Source organism: Microtus oregoni, unplaced genomic scaffold (assembly GCF_018167655.1).
Source record: "Microtus oregoni isolate MIOR12 unplaced genomic scaffold, Mior012 000006F_ref0000085, whole genome shotgun sequence".
Taxonomy (NCBI): domain Eukaryota; kingdom Metazoa; phylum Chordata; class Mammalia; order Rodentia; family Cricetidae; genus Microtus; species Microtus oregoni.
The window spans coordinates 36009003-36025883 of NW_024543065.1; the positions used below are offsets into that span (position 1 = coordinate 36009003).

General features: G+C 35.1%; 1 protein-coding gene across 3 annotated transcripts in view; it reads left to right on the forward strand.

Moving 5' to 3' along the window:
• Ascc3 (activating signal cointegrator 1 complex subunit 3) overlaps positions 1-16881 on the forward strand; it is a 302434-nt gene that overhangs the window by 9267 nt on the left and 276286 nt on the right. For 2 of the 3 annotated variants that reach the window (XM_041653682.1, XM_041653681.1), the window contains exons 2-3: positions 6621-6752; positions 9273-9423. In XM_041653682.1, the coding sequence (XP_041509616.1) occupies positions 6663-6752; positions 9273-9423 (241 nt within the window). In that variant the 5' untranslated portion in view covers positions 6621-6662. Of the gene's footprint in view, positions 1-4077; positions 4097-6620; positions 6753-9272; positions 9424-16881 lie in introns of those variants that run through there. The other variant, XM_041653683.1, reaches the window with a different exon arrangement.

The following is a 16881-nucleotide window of genomic DNA, read 5'->3' on the forward strand; positions in this document are numbered from 1 at the left end:
TATTTTATTGAAATTTGTTTGGTGAGGTTGTTTTTTTAAACTGACAAAACCTCTCAGCTGTTAAACTGCATCAGAGATCTTTGAGAAGGATGAAATTTTTACTTGAGTAACTGATTAAGAAATGACAGAAAACTTACTTGGTTGGTACCCAGAGCTACTCTTCAGGGTCCTCCATGGTCGCTGAAGGTCGAATTTGCCTTTTGCTTTTTAGCGCAGGGCCTGCCAGGCTCCAGAAGATCCTGTGGGCTAAGAAATCTGTAGGAAGACAAGCCTACCTTGACTTGAGCAGCTAGGCTGTTAATTCCAGCAATTCTGTCCACGTCTGGAGATCTTTAGTTTAGATGAAAGGCAGTTTTGCCCAATGGTCAGAGCTTGGCAGTTGAAGTGAATTGTAGATGGATGTTGTTCTGTGCCCATTTGTCTTCTGTCTTTTTTGGAGGAAGTAGAGTGCTACTAGGAGCCAACCTGTCTCTTTTCATTATGAAAAGTTTTTTAATAATTAAATATTTAAATGCCATATTTTCTAGATCTCTGAGCAGTTGAGGGCTGTTTGCTAAATATAACAATGGTATAGACTCTGCCTGGAGAGCTGGGTCTGAGCTTGACTGTATTGACTCTTAACAGGTGAGATTTGCACTCGTAAAAAGACAGAAAGGAGAAGAAACTGCTTCCAATAGAAGGCTAACGGCAGAACTGACAATAGTAGAGAACAATTGGATTAAATATAAAGTATTTTTTTAAGAGACTTAAAAGTACATACCAGTTTAAAACATGAGACTTATTGTTTTTGTAGTCTGAAATGAGAGTTATAACATTAAGCATAGGTATATTTAAGTTACATGTACGATCACACACAGAGAGTGAACAGGAATTGGGCAAAGTGGCTCTTGATGGGCCCTACCAAAGGCATGCCACTGTGTAAAACACACATGCAACAGAGTCAGCAAGAGGAATTTAGTGAACAAAAGCATAAGTAAACTGGGGGACAAGGCAGGGTATACCTCAGTAAAGATGGCGGAACTTGGTCACCTGACCTGGCTCGTAGACAAGATGGCGGCAAAGTCATCTGACCCTAATCAAAATGGCAGCAGTCACATGTTGTATGGAAAAGCCACTCAGTTAAGATGGTGGTGAGGTCACGTGACCTCAGTCAAAATGGCAGCAGTCACATGCTGCATAAAAAAGGCCACTCATTTTAAGATGGTGGTAAGATCACATGACCTCAGTTAAAATGGCAGCAGTCACATGTTGTATGAAAAAAGCCACAATTTTTGGCTGTAGGGATTTTAAGCTTAATAATAAGAGAGACCTAGAGGCGTGATCCGCCCTGTCGCTGAGCTGCGATGCCACAACTCGTCATGTCACAAGCCACAGGGGGTAGCAAAAGGCTGGAATTGAAAACGCTGCCTCGTGGATCCTGGCAGGGTCCATTTGCCTGTGCACTGACAGTAGTTAAAAGCTCCCGCAGACAGTAGTCAGAAAGCTCCCATAAAAGTGGAGCTGGCAGGACACGGGCAGAATGAGGGTAAGAGCTAAGGCTTAGGGTGTTAGGGCCTCTAAAAGTGTTACACCTCAGGGGGGAACAGACATGGATGGCTTGCTACCCATAGCTGAAATTTTGAAAACCCGCAAAAGGGTGACACCACAAAGTCTATAACGGGGGCATTTCCTCCTATAGGTGGTGTGCAAATGGGAGTGAACACTGCAGGACCTGTGAACTGGGCGTCCCCTGACCCTGGATGCAGTGCTATGGTCTGGCTGGATCTGGTCGGGGTTACTCAGAAGCCAGATATGCCAGAGGCTGCACTGAGTGTCCTTTTATAGTGAGGGGGAAAACAAAAAGGAAAAGAAAAGAAATGGATAAAAAAAGAGAGAAAGAAGGATCTGAGGGACCCTGGGCCCTCAGTCATGGGTGGATTGGCCCTGGGCCATTCCAAACACAATTTAAACTGAGGGAAGCAACCATAGCAGAATGGGCGAAAGTTACCAGTCGAAGCTGGTGTTATGAATATAAATCACATTGTAGAAATCTGACCCAGGGAGAAAGGTTCGGGGCAGGAGAGCCTATCCGAGTCACGGCACCAAATGTTAGGGATTTATGCAAAGGAGTGGAATATGGTGGGTTTGAATAATAATGGCCTCCATAGACTCATACATTTGAATGCTTGTTCACCAGGGAGTGGCACTATTAGATGTTTCAAACTCTCTTAAATTCCAAGCATCTAAGCCTGCCCCTGGAACATCCCTAGAGTTTTGGTTTTGTATGTGTAATATATACATACATATTTTTTCTTTTGAGAGAAAAATATTTAGATTTTTATTTCAAGTTAAACTTCTTAGGGTTTTTAAGGGACAGGCATAAATTCCTTGAATTTTTTTTTCCTTTTAAGACTTATGGTTAGAGTTAAATGAAAATTTTGCCTTTTGACCATAATTTTTCAAAGGCTCTTTTTAATGGGCTAGTATGCGGATAGTTAAAATTCATATGTGAAATAGTATGTATTGGATCTGCTCCAAGTTTTTTTAAGAGGTGATGTATATACTTGTTTGTTCTTTTTGAGTTTTTGTAACTGTTCTTTGATGTTGAAGTAGTATTTTAACATCTTGTTTTCCCAAAGACATTTAAAAGAAGACACTTACTTATGTTTTCTTAAGAGTAAAAAATGTTGAAATGTGGAATCTTGTAGAATGTGAAACTTTTGGCTTCTGTGTAGACTGTCCCCCTTAGTCTTTGAGTTGGTAACCTGGAGTTAATATAGATGAGTGATTATGATATAAGAGCCACATAGAAATTTTGTTTGTAAAATATGCAAGCATACATTTTATATTGTGTGAGGTATGTGTAGGTTTAATGATCTGTTCCTGTGCTTTCTGAGTTTTCCGTGAGTCAAATGTGTATCCTAACTTTTAAGGACTCTTTAAGACAGTCTCTTTTTGCTTAAGAGAGGCATAGGATCTGTTGTCAGTTTGGTACGTAGAGTTATGAATAATTAAAATTACCCTTGAAGTGTTGACACAACATTACTGTGAGTGTATTCTACACAGCTGTGTTTTTGCTCTATACTTGAAACTTTTTGTTTCTTCAGATGAAGTCCAGGTGAAGAAGTTGGTTTGTGTTTAATGGTTATGTTGATGTTTATTTTTTGAAGGCATATGTTAAACATCGAAACCATGCTATACTGGAAGATTTCCTAATTTGAGATAAATGTGGTGATTAAAGGAAAATTTAAGGAACGAGCAGATGCCTGTTTAAAGTTTCCTATCAGTATAGTTTGAAACAACATCACCTTATTGTTAGTTCTTTCTTAACAAAATAATTATATGTGTTTGTGTGAGTGCCTGCATGTATGTGTGTACAACAGTTGTGTGTCTGGTGCCCACAGAAGCCAAAAGAGGGCATCCCATTGCCTGAAATGCTAGCTGCCATGTAATTCCTGGGTCTTCTGCATGAGCAGCAAGTGCTCTCAACCACCGAGCCATCTTTTCGTTGACGAGACATTTCTTATTGAAGGTTGAGAGTATTGTCATGTTTGGTAGTATTGTCTAAATTTGCAAATAAGTTTAAAATCAATGAAAATATTAAGTTCTTTAAAAGAAAGGACAGGTAATTCAGGGTATTACTGTTGGATAGTCAAAATTACTAAATTTGTGTTCCCAAGTACACCAGTTTTCCTTAAAATCATGCTGAGACAGTGTATTCTACACTTCATGTATTTCCTGTTTTGATGCTTACATTTTGAAATGTGTGAGGTTCTGAGGCAGAATATGTTAAGTTTAATATCAGGACCTTCTTTGGAGAGTTTTGGCTTTTGTTATCCTGAGGAGAATGTATCCATCATTCTTCTGGTTTTGTAAACTTCAGTGCTGGAAGGCATTCTTTGTATGCCTTGCTTTTCTACTGATACTACCTATGTACAGTCCTCGGTAGAATTGAGGAAAAGAAATGTTTATCAAGATACTTTCAGTACAATTTTATTTTTCAGGGAACCTAGTTGAGAAAGCCTGGTAGGAAACAGATTGAATCTAAATGGAGACCATTGATTCTTACTACATAGATTTTCTTTGACGTGAACAGACACTGAATACTGATTTAAGGGTAGGTGATATCTTTCTTAATTCAGTCATTTTTATTTTTCATTTTATTTATTTATTTAGGCCAGTTATTTTAAAAGTATGGCGTTTGACTAGTGCACAATAAAGTTTGAGAAACTATCCACTAACTTCTGGTTTACTTTTTTCCTTTTCAAATGCTTTAAGAATATATTACTCAATGTTAGAAACATTTAAATGATACTCTCAGAATTATCTTGGAACAGAAGACTGTGATGTGAGGTTCAATAGAACCTTATTTGAAAGAGAGATTAACATATGGAAGAAAGCATTTGATAGAGGAAATGCTGCAACCTGCCCAGCATAGGCTGGCATGTAACTGATAGAACATAAAGGAGAAAGTTTGAGAAATATGGCATAAAAGTCCTCATCCTTCCTACAGCATTAGCTATCTTTTTTTTTTTTTTTTACATTTTATTTAGTGTGCGTGTGTGTGTTTGTAATATATGTGGCAGTCAGAACAGTAGTGGGCAGTTGGTTTTCTCTATCATGTGTTAGGTCTCAGGGATCCAGTTCAGGCCACATACCCTAGCTGGCACGCCTGCCACTGAACTGTCTTGTCTGCCTGCCGTTTAGTTTCTAATATTCATCACAGGTCTGGCCTGCTTCCTCCTTGCAAGTTTATTCATTTTTTTCTTTGTATACATTTTTATTCTGGTCCCCTCCCTGCCTCTGCCCTCTCCCATGGTACCCATGCTCCCACTATACTCAGGAGATCTTGTCCTTTTCTACTTCCCACGTAGATTAGATCCATGTGTGTCTCTCTAAGGGTCCTCATTGTCTAGGTTCTCTGCGATTGTGATTTGTAGACTGCTTTCCTTGTTTAAAAACCTCTTATGCGTTAGTACATAGAATTGTCTTTCTGGGTCTGGGTTATCTTATTCAATATGATGTTTTCTAGCTCTGTCCATTACTAAGATATTCATTCTTAGTAAACTGCTTGTGCTTCTATTGTTATCACTGTGTCCCTGTCTAAGCTTTTGTTCTGTTGCCCAAGAGCCTGGAAATCGTGCTGGTGCACAAGAATTTGTTTTCCATCCATGTTAATTTTATCACAATTGCTCACCTATCTCTGTATGCCCACTGAGTAGCTGGAACTTGAAGTCCTCTAGTGGGAGAATTTGCTTACAAGCTGAGTCATTTTACTTTCTCTATAGAATTTCTCCATTATAAGGTACAGTTCTTTAGCTATTCTAGAAAGTTCTCACTCATCTTTATGCTCTCTCCTATGTTTTTAATGTCTTGCATTTTGTTTCTTATTTAATTACATGTTGTTAAGAGAATGACTTCTATAAGAGGTCAACAAACTAACTTGGTCACATTGAGCTCCAGGGTAGATTTGATACTTCTAAACATTGTTAAAATATTATTATCTTGTTGTATGAGGCCGCTTGTTCATTTCCTGGCCACCCAGACTCCCGGAATAATCATATAGAATCTATATTAATTAAATCACTGCTTGGCCTATTAGCTCTAGCTTCTTATGGGCTAGCTCTTACATCTTAATTTAACTCATTTCCATTATTTTATATTTTACCATGAGGCTTGTGGCCTACCGGCAAGTTTCTACCTAGCAGCTTGCAAATTCCCTTTTTGGTGGCTACATGGCATCTTGTGTGACTCGGCCTTGTTTCTCCCAGCATTCTAGTGTCCCGTGCATGCCCCCCCCCCCTATTCTGCCCTGCACAGGCCCAAGACGGTTCTTCATTAACCAGTGGTATTCACAGCATATAGAGGGGAATCCCACATCATTTCCTGATTTCTATAATACCATTTGAAATTTGTTGAGACTTTATACTGTTGTATACAACATACTGTCTTAAAACTATTTCATGATCAGCAAGATGGATGTCATAGCAGGTAAAGGCTACCAAGCCTGATAATCCTGGGATCCAATAAAGTAGGAGAGAACCGCCTTCCACAGTTGCCCTTTGATCTCCCTGTACCATGGCGCACACACACACACAGAGGTGTGCATATACACACGTGCACGCATGAGTGTGCAATGTAATTAAAAATTTCAAATGTACATAATGTATATTTTTAATCATAAAGTGTATGTTTCTGTGTGTATCTTTATTGAATTTTGATAGGGGTAGGGTTTGGGTATGGCATGTGAATTGGGCCATCAGTCATTGATGTCTTTGTACTGCACATTGATGCTGGACTTTCCATTTCTTTCTGGAGGTCTGTTTTAATTTTTAATTTTTAAAGCCATGCATATGAACGAAGAACTTTTTATATATGTTGTCTTTTATTATTGTTTAGAATCTTTGCTTTAAGTCCGTTTTACCTTTTGCTCTAAAGTCTGTTTTACTGATATGATAGAATTGTTATAGTTTCTAGCCCATCTGCTTATTTTTTGCTGGAAGATTTTATTCTATACTTAAGAAACTAACACTGGTCGCAAGTGCTTTCATGTTTTTTATTTTTCTCGTATAGGTCAGTTTCTTGAGTTTGATTATCTGTGTCATTTCTAAACAGATAAATATCATTGTGTTTTGTTTCAGTTTTGAGTTTCTTATTTCTATGGATCACTGATTGAGTAAAAGATGGCTTTACCTCGGCTCACAGGAGCTTTGCGCTCCTTTTCAAATGTCACCAAGCAAGATAATTATAATGAAGAAGTAGCTGACTTAAAGGTAAATGTTTTTAGGTGAAAACCATTAAAAACAAAGAGTATGGGTGAGTATTTGACATTTCAGTTTTTAGTTGTATGTGCTTAAAATGAACATTTTATCTTGTTTCTGTCCTGAGAAGGAGATTGAGTATACTGTTGTATTATTGAAGTATACTTATGTTAAGCACCTCTGACTGTTATCAAAGGGAATAATCAAATACAGGCCTTCATGTTTTCTGTTAATTTTGTGATTTAGTTTACATTTATTTTGAATCAGCTGGACATGTTTTTAGGTCTCCTGTTAAATTCTTCACACATGAACCTTAACATAGGAATATAATATTAATTTCAGGTTTTATAGTTGGTCACATAGTTGACATGTCCATATAATTGGTAAGAGTACATTCAATGCTTAAAGAAGTTAGTTGTAAGGCCTTATTACGTTAAAAACTTTAGAAATAAATGGTAATAATCAAAATGTATGGAACTCCAGATTCTTTAACAGTAATGTAGCTAACTGAAATGACTGATGTGGACAAATTCCTTACATGACTGAGCTTTATAGTACTTAGCAGTAAGTTTATGTTCACTATAAACATAGCTTCTGTTTGGACAATGTGGTTAGCACTTTGGAGTTTTATGGAAAGAATGCCAGTCACTTTTCATATTAGTTGAATGACTGCAATTTCTGAGCAACAAATTAGGGCATGTGGTTTCACAGTGAATTTCTTCTGAAAGTAAACTTACTTATGTAGGTAAGTTTTATAAAATAAGTGAATGTAATTATAAATACGTTATGAAAAGTAAGTTATACTAAGACGCATTGCAAATTCTATGTAAAATATTTGTGAGACTTAGAAAAGTTCTTAATCTATGATACATTAATTTATATAGAATAATATAATACGTTATAGGTTTGGTGGCTCTGCCAACACAAATTTTGTATTCTGTAGAGTGGGAGTTTAAAATTCAGAATCAAGGCAAAGATTCTTTCCCTGGAAACTCGTCTGTGAATTGTAGATAACAGCCTTCATACTGTATCTCCTAGGATCTTTCCTCTCTAGAAGCTTATCCCTGGCATTCTTGAGTGTCCATAGTTTGTGTTTCTGTAATTAAACCAATCAGATAGGACTATGATCTAACATTAATGGCTTGCTGAGGTATTGGAGGTTAGGATTTCAATATGAATTCTGAGAAGCAGTTTAGCTCATAATATATAGATTTTGACTAGTTTGCAAATGTAAGGAGTTTACTTATTTTAATCCTTAAATTATGGTATTTCTTTCTGAATATGATTATATTGTATACTGTTTCAAAAGGTAAATGAGCAAAAGCTGTCATACATATATATTTCATATTAAGAATGAAATTTATGGAGTCTTAAATGATTCTTACATTTCTCACAGTAATAAATATAAAAATTATAATACATATTCTTAATGAATATTAATATAGTTTGTTTTCTGTTTTTACCTTCCTATGGCCTTGCAAATTATGCTGAAATAGTGATAATACAAAAGATTTTTGCAGTTTAAAAACATAAAGACTACGTACCGTTCCCCCTTGTCATTTTATTTAATATTGTAGTATTTTAAATACTTTTGCTATCCGAGGATGGAAAATAACATATTCAGTAAATTTTGTTTTAATGTGCCTTTTTAATCGCAGATAGTGTTCCCCATATACAAAAGTAGAGATGAAAGTTAAATGAATCATTATACTTATGACCTTATTATCACAGCTAAAGTCATTTTATGGCCAGTCTATATCAAATATACATTTTCCTGTTCTCTTCTTAACTCAAATTGTCCAACCTCACTTGAGATTTTAAAATTGAAGCAAGAAAGTAATGAATAATTAGCATCATCAGTGCAAGCAGGAGTAAAGTTACAGTTCTTTGCTTGACTCACCAGTTTTTTATTTTGTTAGATTGCTTCATGACTTTTATCTATGGATCAAAGGCGGGGATCTGACATGAAACTTTTATTGCATTCTGTAATCAATTCTTGAGAAGGAAAAGATTTATGGTTTCAAGAAAAGAGTGTATATAGAAAATAATCTATATCTACCCTTTAGTTCCCGGGTCATGCTTTGGAAAACAGTGTTGTTTAAATGTGTTGAACTGACTAAGAAAGGGACTCTAATAGTCTTCAAATGCCTTTTGTCAAAACATTTTTTTCAAAACATATTTTTATAATCATTATTAACGGTATTAATACAAACAGAAAAGGAAAGGAATATAGTGGGATGTTTTCATGTCAGCTTAGGAATATTGAATTTCCTACTTTGGTATATGAATGATCTTGTTTTATAATTAAAATAGTAAACATTTATTTTAAAACATTTTTTTTCCTTGCACAGCTCAATTTGTGACCTCTTAAATTAAATTCTTTTTGAGAATAATTGATTTATATTTGAGTAGGTACAACTTTGAATTCTGGGTAGTGCAAAATAGCTATTATGTAATGCAAATCATACATGATAAATAATGGATTGGAGAAAAACTTTAACCAGAATATTTTTATGTTATATTCTTTTTCAGCTGAAGCGATCCAAACTTCATGAACAAGTTTTAGATTTGGGCCTCACATGGAAGAAGATAGTCAAATTTTTGAATGAAAAACTAGAGAAGAATAAAATGCAAAGTATAAATGAAGACTTAAAAGATATACTGCAAGCTGCAAAACAAATCGGTATAGTCCTTAACAAAATCAATATGGTTCTAAAATAGATTCCTTATAAGTTATATTTTGCTATATACCTTAGTAATATATGGTAAAAATCTGCAGTTTCCCACTAGATATTCCCGGTTGCATATAGGACAGTCTTATCTGTTAATGAATGTAGGACAGTGTGGTGGGGGTAGAAGTACATAACCAATTGTATATAATTAATTGCTCCAAACGTTAAAAGTTCAGTCTCCCAACAGATGGCCACCTAGAGCAGAAGAGAATATAACTTGTACTTCGACTGCTTCAGCTCCCAATTTTTACGAACATTCTCATTAGTTGATTATATTTACACAAAATTGTTATTTGAAATTATAATACTTGATATTTAATGCAAGCTTACTCTCTAAAGGTTACAAATAAAGCTAATAAAACTAAGCTGAATTCATAATAAAATTTCTAAGTTTGTACATTGGGATGCATGGTGTCATTCTAAATTTTTGATAGTTAACGCCTCTGTAGTTCCATCTTTCTCAAATTCATCAGGTTTATACTTCCAGAATTCTGAACTCATTTTCTGTCTCATGTATTCCTTGCCTTCCCCAAATTATCTTTGCTTTCCCCAATGAGCTGCTTAGTGGTGATTTTCTCTCACTTCCTCACAATTTCCATGCCTGTGTCTGGAGAACTGTATATCCTGCTCACTGTACTGGGAAAAATTTCCCTACCATACTAGAGATAGATGCTTTTTGTCATTTGAACTCAACTAGAACATTGCTTTGTCACTGTAACCTTCGGTAGACTTCCATCTCTTTCTCCTCCTCCTTCTTTTGGTTTTTTTTTTTTTTTTTTTTTTGTGTAGATTTTCAAGATATTGGTGAGTGTTTCAATTATATTTCTTTGAATTGAAGACTGTAATCATCAGATTAAAAAATTATTGTCTGGGCTTCAATATATCATTTAAGTCTTATTGTTTTATAATTCAGTATAGTATTGAATAGACTGCCCTTATTGTTAGACTGAAAAGTAAAAGATATGCATGTTTTGCCTCTTTTCTTTTTCTCAAGTTTTAGAGCAGTAGGAAAATTTGAGTTTGCATGAGTCTAGGGGAAGCAGAGTATGATATGAAGACATTTATGATATTTTTGGCAGTCACACTGTTTTAAGAATATTGAAAAAAATAATAGTAAACATACAAAGTGTATGGTTTGCCCTGATTTGATGTAACCTTGCTGCTCTTATTATCTTCATTTATAAGACGTTATACCAGGATTTGAATGAGGTCTTTTAAAATACTGTCCTTAGCTCCATTATAGTAATATTTCAGAATACTTAATGAAATCACAAATGGAATTTTGAGTTTACTAAGTACCACAAGTAAATTTTTTCTTATATTTCAAAAAATACAATTAGATTATTTGTCCAATGTTTGCTGTTTACAAGTCACATACACAACAAAACAGCTCAAAAGGTTAAAAAAATTCATGCAGTAGAGATAGAAAGTAGACTATAGGAGTTACGAATGGCAAGCAATTGGGTCAATAGAAACTAAAGTTTCTTAATTTTCTCTAAATACGTATCTTTCTCAGGGGCAGAATAAAACATTTGATTTTAACATCACAGTAACCGAATGGTTTTATTTCCAGTTGTAAATTGAGGATTTGCCAATATTCAGGGTTGAAAGAACATCAATGATTTCTAGACAGTTTTAGTTATCATATTATGTACTTTGGTCTGTAGGTAGTATTCCAAGAAAGTGGTCTGAATGTTTTTAAAAGAAAATATAATTACAAAATAAGTAAGGCACCTAATCTCTATTTTTGTAAACATGTTTATACCAACTTGCTTGTCTTACTGTCTTTGTTTTAAATAAATGGAACAAATTTAAGTAAACAGTTCAAAATTATAACGTAATTTTCACTTGTGAAGATCAGTTATCAAATGGTAAAACTATCACTTTAAGTTTGAACATAACATATAAAGCAAAATAAATTTGACTGCATTGAACAGTTTACTATTAATATAAACATAAAAGATTTATTACTTTACTGAACAATGAAGCTCTAATTCACTAGAAAACTCATTTATTAGTTGGCTACTTTTAACTTAATGCTTTATATGTAAGGGCACAAGTTTTGATAGATATTTTAATTTTATTTTTAAATTTAAAAATTCACCTTTTTGAACAATTTCTTAACTACTAGGAAAGGCTATTGAAAAAAGTGAATTTTAAATTGTTGCGGGAGCTGCTTGTTTGTCCCGGCCGCCCAGAACTGAAATAATCACATAGAAACTATATTCATTAAATCACTGCTTGGCCCATTAGCTCTAGCTTCTTATTGGCTAACTCTTACATCTTAATTTAACCCATTTCTATTAATCTGTATATCACCACGTGGCAGTGGCTTACAGACAAAGATTCAGCATATCTAACTCTGGCAGTTCCGTAGTGTCTTCCTGACTATGCCTTCTTTCTCCCAGCATTCCCTTTAGTTTTCTCTGCCTACCTCTGTTCCCCTACAGCTCTGCTATAGGCCCAAAGTAGTTCCTTTATTAACCAATGAAAGCAACACAGACAGAAGGACCTCCTACACCATTTCCCCTTTTCTGTTTAAACAAAAAGGAAGGCTTTCACTTTAATATAGCAAAACTACATATAACAACAGGTATCAAGCAAGAACTACAGTTACAATATTTATATCTACTTTATCTTTTATCCATAACTAAGGAAAACTATAACTATAAATTCTTCAACTCCATCAAAGATTCCAGAAGGATATAATATTACCTAAGTATACAGGAAGTACATTTTAAGCAACTTCCAATACTCTAGAATGGACAGAGATATCTCGCTACCTGGATAGTCACCCAAAGTTATTCTGTAACATTGGGGCATCCATCTTTAGCCTATAGGTCATAGTATCCAGCAGATTTTTTCACAAAGCAGGAAATTTTAAAGACAGTTCCACCTATACTGGCAGTTTGTCTGTCACATTTTTCTGTGTCCTGCAGAATGTCTAGCAGACTCTTTTATGAAGCAGAAACCTTGAAGGACCATCTCACCTTTAGGCAAGTTCAGCAGTTATTTCTCTGAGGATCTTGCATGTACAATTAAGTAGTCCAGGAATGAGCACTTTCTTGCCCAAATGACTAAGGAGCCTCTTTGATGCCCATCTTCCTCTTGAAGTAATTGATGCTGCCAGGAGCAGATGTGTTTCATTGTCATGAAAAGTCCTAAGATACTATATTTTAAATGCCATAATCTTAAGGTCTTTGAAAGATTTGAAGAATACCTAACTAACTGAAATATATCTTTGTCTGTCTAGAAAACCTAACTAACATGACTACAAACTTGACTATTATACACGATTGTCTATTAACCTGTATTTCTTAATTATACATTGCATTTTTAAATGAGCTAGACAAACATAATACCTTAAGATCAGACATACATATATACGGTATAACAAAATTCACCTTAAATTTGTATCAATAAAGCAAGATCCATACCAATGCAGATCTTTATAGCATATCCCCCTTTAAATGTAAACAAACATTTATAGACAATATTTGGGAGTATGGGCATAGTTCTGTCCATACTGCTTCCTGCTGTTTGGGCGCACTGTTAAATAGGTCTTTCACGGTGTATCCTGAATGTTAGGTTCATCTCAATTAGGAGCTGGGCAAAGTAATTTTTTGAGGGTGTTCATGGCAACCTTTCAGGGGGTCATCCTCTATCAAACCATATTGGTTTGGAAGCAATCCACAGGTTCTCATCCTCTGTGGAAAGAAGAGAAGAACCTCTTTTCCAAAGCAACCTATCCTTAGACCTAAATTTGTAAATCATGATATCTTTATAATATACATGCTTGTTTTGCTTAGCAGCCCATATAATGAAATGTCTCTCTGTACTTAGCTCATTCACAGTCAAAAATATTCAAAGATAACATAGTAATATACATAATATAGACTCTGTGAATTTTCCATTTTTATGTGGCTTATTTTTCTTTATTCCTTTTAATCTATGACTGTCTGTACTCTGTCTCTTTAAAGATTTTACCCTTTTCTTTTAAAGCATTAACTTTATTTTATGACTCTCTATACTCTTTCTTCTCTCTCCCAAGCCTATGTACATTTAGCCAACACTATGACTCATCTGGATTTGTCTTTATTGCAATATCTATAATTATTTTATGACCAGAAGCGCTTCTTAAGATGCTAACTACTTAAGAATCTAAGCTGTGACATTACTAGGTCAAATACTGTACTGTCTGCTCACTCAGCACAGTCCAGCATGACGGAGCTGCTTACTGCCTCTGAGAGACATGCACAGTGCCCCATCTCTAACCACACACCCGGTCCTTGCTGCCATTAAGCAAGCTGCAGCATTCTCAGAAACCACACTCAAATGTTTCGTCTCTCCAAAGACCCAGAGGTTGCACTGGCAGCATAGCCCAGAAAACCGGCATTTTAAAACATCTATGTTTTTTTTTCTTCTGCTGCTGCTGAGTCAGGAAAATTTCTTCTAAAGGAGCTGAGGCATGCTGCCAGCAAAAGCAAGAAGCTGTGTTAAACTCTAATTTTGTGTGTACAATTTCTTTTCATATTCTCTCATGTTTTTAGTGGATTAAGCTAGCACACATTGGTGTGCCAATTAATTGCAAGAGCCGCCTGTTCATCCCTTCCAGCTGTGCAGAACCGAAATAATCATACAAAAACTATATTCATTTAATCTCTACTTGACCCATTAGCTCTATTTTCATTTTGACTAACTCTTATATCTTAATTTAACCCATTTCTATTAATCTGTATATTGCCACGTGGCTGTGGCTTACTGGCAAAGACTCAACATGTCTGACTCTGATGGCTACATAGCGTCTTCCTAACTCCACCTTTTTCCTCCCAGCATTCTGTTTAGTTTTCTCCTCCTGGCTCAGTTCTGCTTTAGGCTCAAAGCAGTTCCTTTACTAACCAATGAAAACAACACATAGACAGAAGGACCTCTTACACCATTAAATGTTTTATACAGTAAGGTTCTCTTAATATTTAGGAGAGTGCCTGCTAGCCAAACTCAGTTCTGCTCTTTCTCTGCCAGGTAAAAGTGATTCTGAGAAAGACTGTTACACTTTGGCTCTTCCTAAGCATTTTGGGATGTGCTTTACAGGTTATTGTGCTTTCACATAGGTCAGTTGTATTGAAACCATTGCATTTGATCTGTAATAATTTTTCTGAGTTTATAATTTTTTCCCTATTGAAAGTTAACTCATGAATTTTCTCCTGCTTATCATACATGTTAATAGTACTTTTTATGGTAACTGGTGGTTTGAATAAGAATAGCCCCTATAGACTCCTAGATTTGAATACTTGATCACTAGGGAGTGGCACTGTTTGAAAAGGTTAGGAGGTGGTGGCCTTGTTGGGGGAAGTCTGTCCTTGGGAGTGGGCTCTGTGGTTTCAATAGCCCATGCTAAAGTAACCCAGTTTCAGTCAGCCAGTTGATCTCTCTGTATGTCTGTCTGTCTGTCTGTCTGTCTCTTTTTCGCTGTCTCTCCCTCTCTGATTAGGATTAATCAGAATATCGCTCTTAACTAATCAGTCACCATGACCTTGGCAATTCTTATAAAAGAAAGCATTTAACTGGGGTGGCTAACAGTTTCAGAGGCTTTGTCCATTACCAACATGGTGGGAAGCATGGCAGCATGGAGGCATGGTGACTCTTCACAGCAATATAAAACACAAGACAGTAATATGCACACATTCTCCATGTTACCCCAAGATTGTTCCATAACTTTACCAGTTACTTACCTACTATTGGAAAATTAAGTTAAATCCATGTTCAGTAATGTAACATGTTTCTTCTATATTTTTAAAGTGGTTTATCTATCATTATGATTTATTTAATAAATAGAATCAGACACACATCTACTTTTTAGGAACTTACAGGGAACCTAGTGCAGTGAGGAAAAATGTGAAAAAAGGATTTCTGTGAGTCTTGTTTAATGACTTATTTTCAGTTGTTTCTTATACATTCTCATGCTTGAGTTCTTATTTTAGCATGAGCAAGATTTTTTTTAAAGAACAAAGGTAACTTAATAAAGAAGTTTTAATAAATGGTTTTTATAAAGAAATGTTACATGCTGAAATGTTGGATATAGGTATAAATTGCATTGAAATTTTTAAAATTTTGTTTTATGGATGTGGGTATCATGTATATTTGTATGTTTGTATACCATGTTCATGTAGTACCCATGGAGACCAGAAGAGCGTGGTGAAGGTAAAAATGTTGTGATCTATTTTGTGGGTCCTTGGAATAAAAAGTAGATCGTCTTCTACAGTCATTGCTCTTAATTGCTGAGCTGTCTCTCCGGTCTTATGAATTCCATTTTTTGTTTAGAGTTTTGTATCAACAATACCAACCTTGTTAAATTACCTGTAGAAATATTAAAAACCCAAACCTTTAAGCAATGTAATTTATTTTAAAAAGTCATTTTTTTTTTTTTAATACCAGGTGGTGTGAGGTCATATTACATTGTACAGGCTGGTCTTGAACTACTGTGCTCAAGTGATCCTCATGCCTTTGCTTTCTTAGTAGTTGACTTTATGGGTTCCATGGTATTTGGAGGGACTTTGTCCTGAATAATAAGACATTGTTTTTAGTTAGAGTAGAAAACAAGTACTAGATAGTAGGACTAGAGGAAAGCAACCAAACAATAAAAGATGGAGTCAGTTCCTGCTCTTGTAGGAAGACCCAGCTATCCAAACTGTTTAGTATTTTGAGGGATGAATTGAGCTATACTTTCAGGAAGATGCAAATGCTTATTGTTTTGTCAAATATACCATTATTGTTCAGAAAGGTCACATTCATGTTAGGGCCTCTTGAAAATTTAAATTCTTTTTTTTCCTATTTTAAGATTATTCTCTGAAATTTTTGAAACTCAATTGTTTTCTCTTTATTTAAGAAAATTGTATATGGGGCAGCTGATGCTTTAAAAATAGGGTCTGACCATCTACCTCTGTGAAGTTTTTTGTGTGCTTTAGCATAGTATCCTTCTTTCATATTGTATGGTATGGTAAATTAGATTTGTTTTAAACACACACACACACACACACACACACACACACACATATCCTAGTGCTATAAAATGTTTTGAATGAGAGCTGTATAGGCTTATCTGCAATTATTTCTTTTCATTTTAAGTCTGTTATACAAATTGGAAAGAAAGCTATGAGTATGTGAGGTTTCCTTTGAGTTTCATGTCTGTAATTCTGAAGTTTTTTTAAAATCTTACTATAGTTTATCATCAAATTAATGTTTAATTTTAAATAAATTTTATTTCATAGCTCATTTTTAGAAAGAGGCAAGTGTTTTTATTAGGTAGCTTCTGTATTTAATATAGACTAATGAATGGTTGGTTGAACTAAAATGCTCTTTGTTGATCAAACATAGTTCTTTGGGAATTTGGGAATGGACTTTTGTAGTCC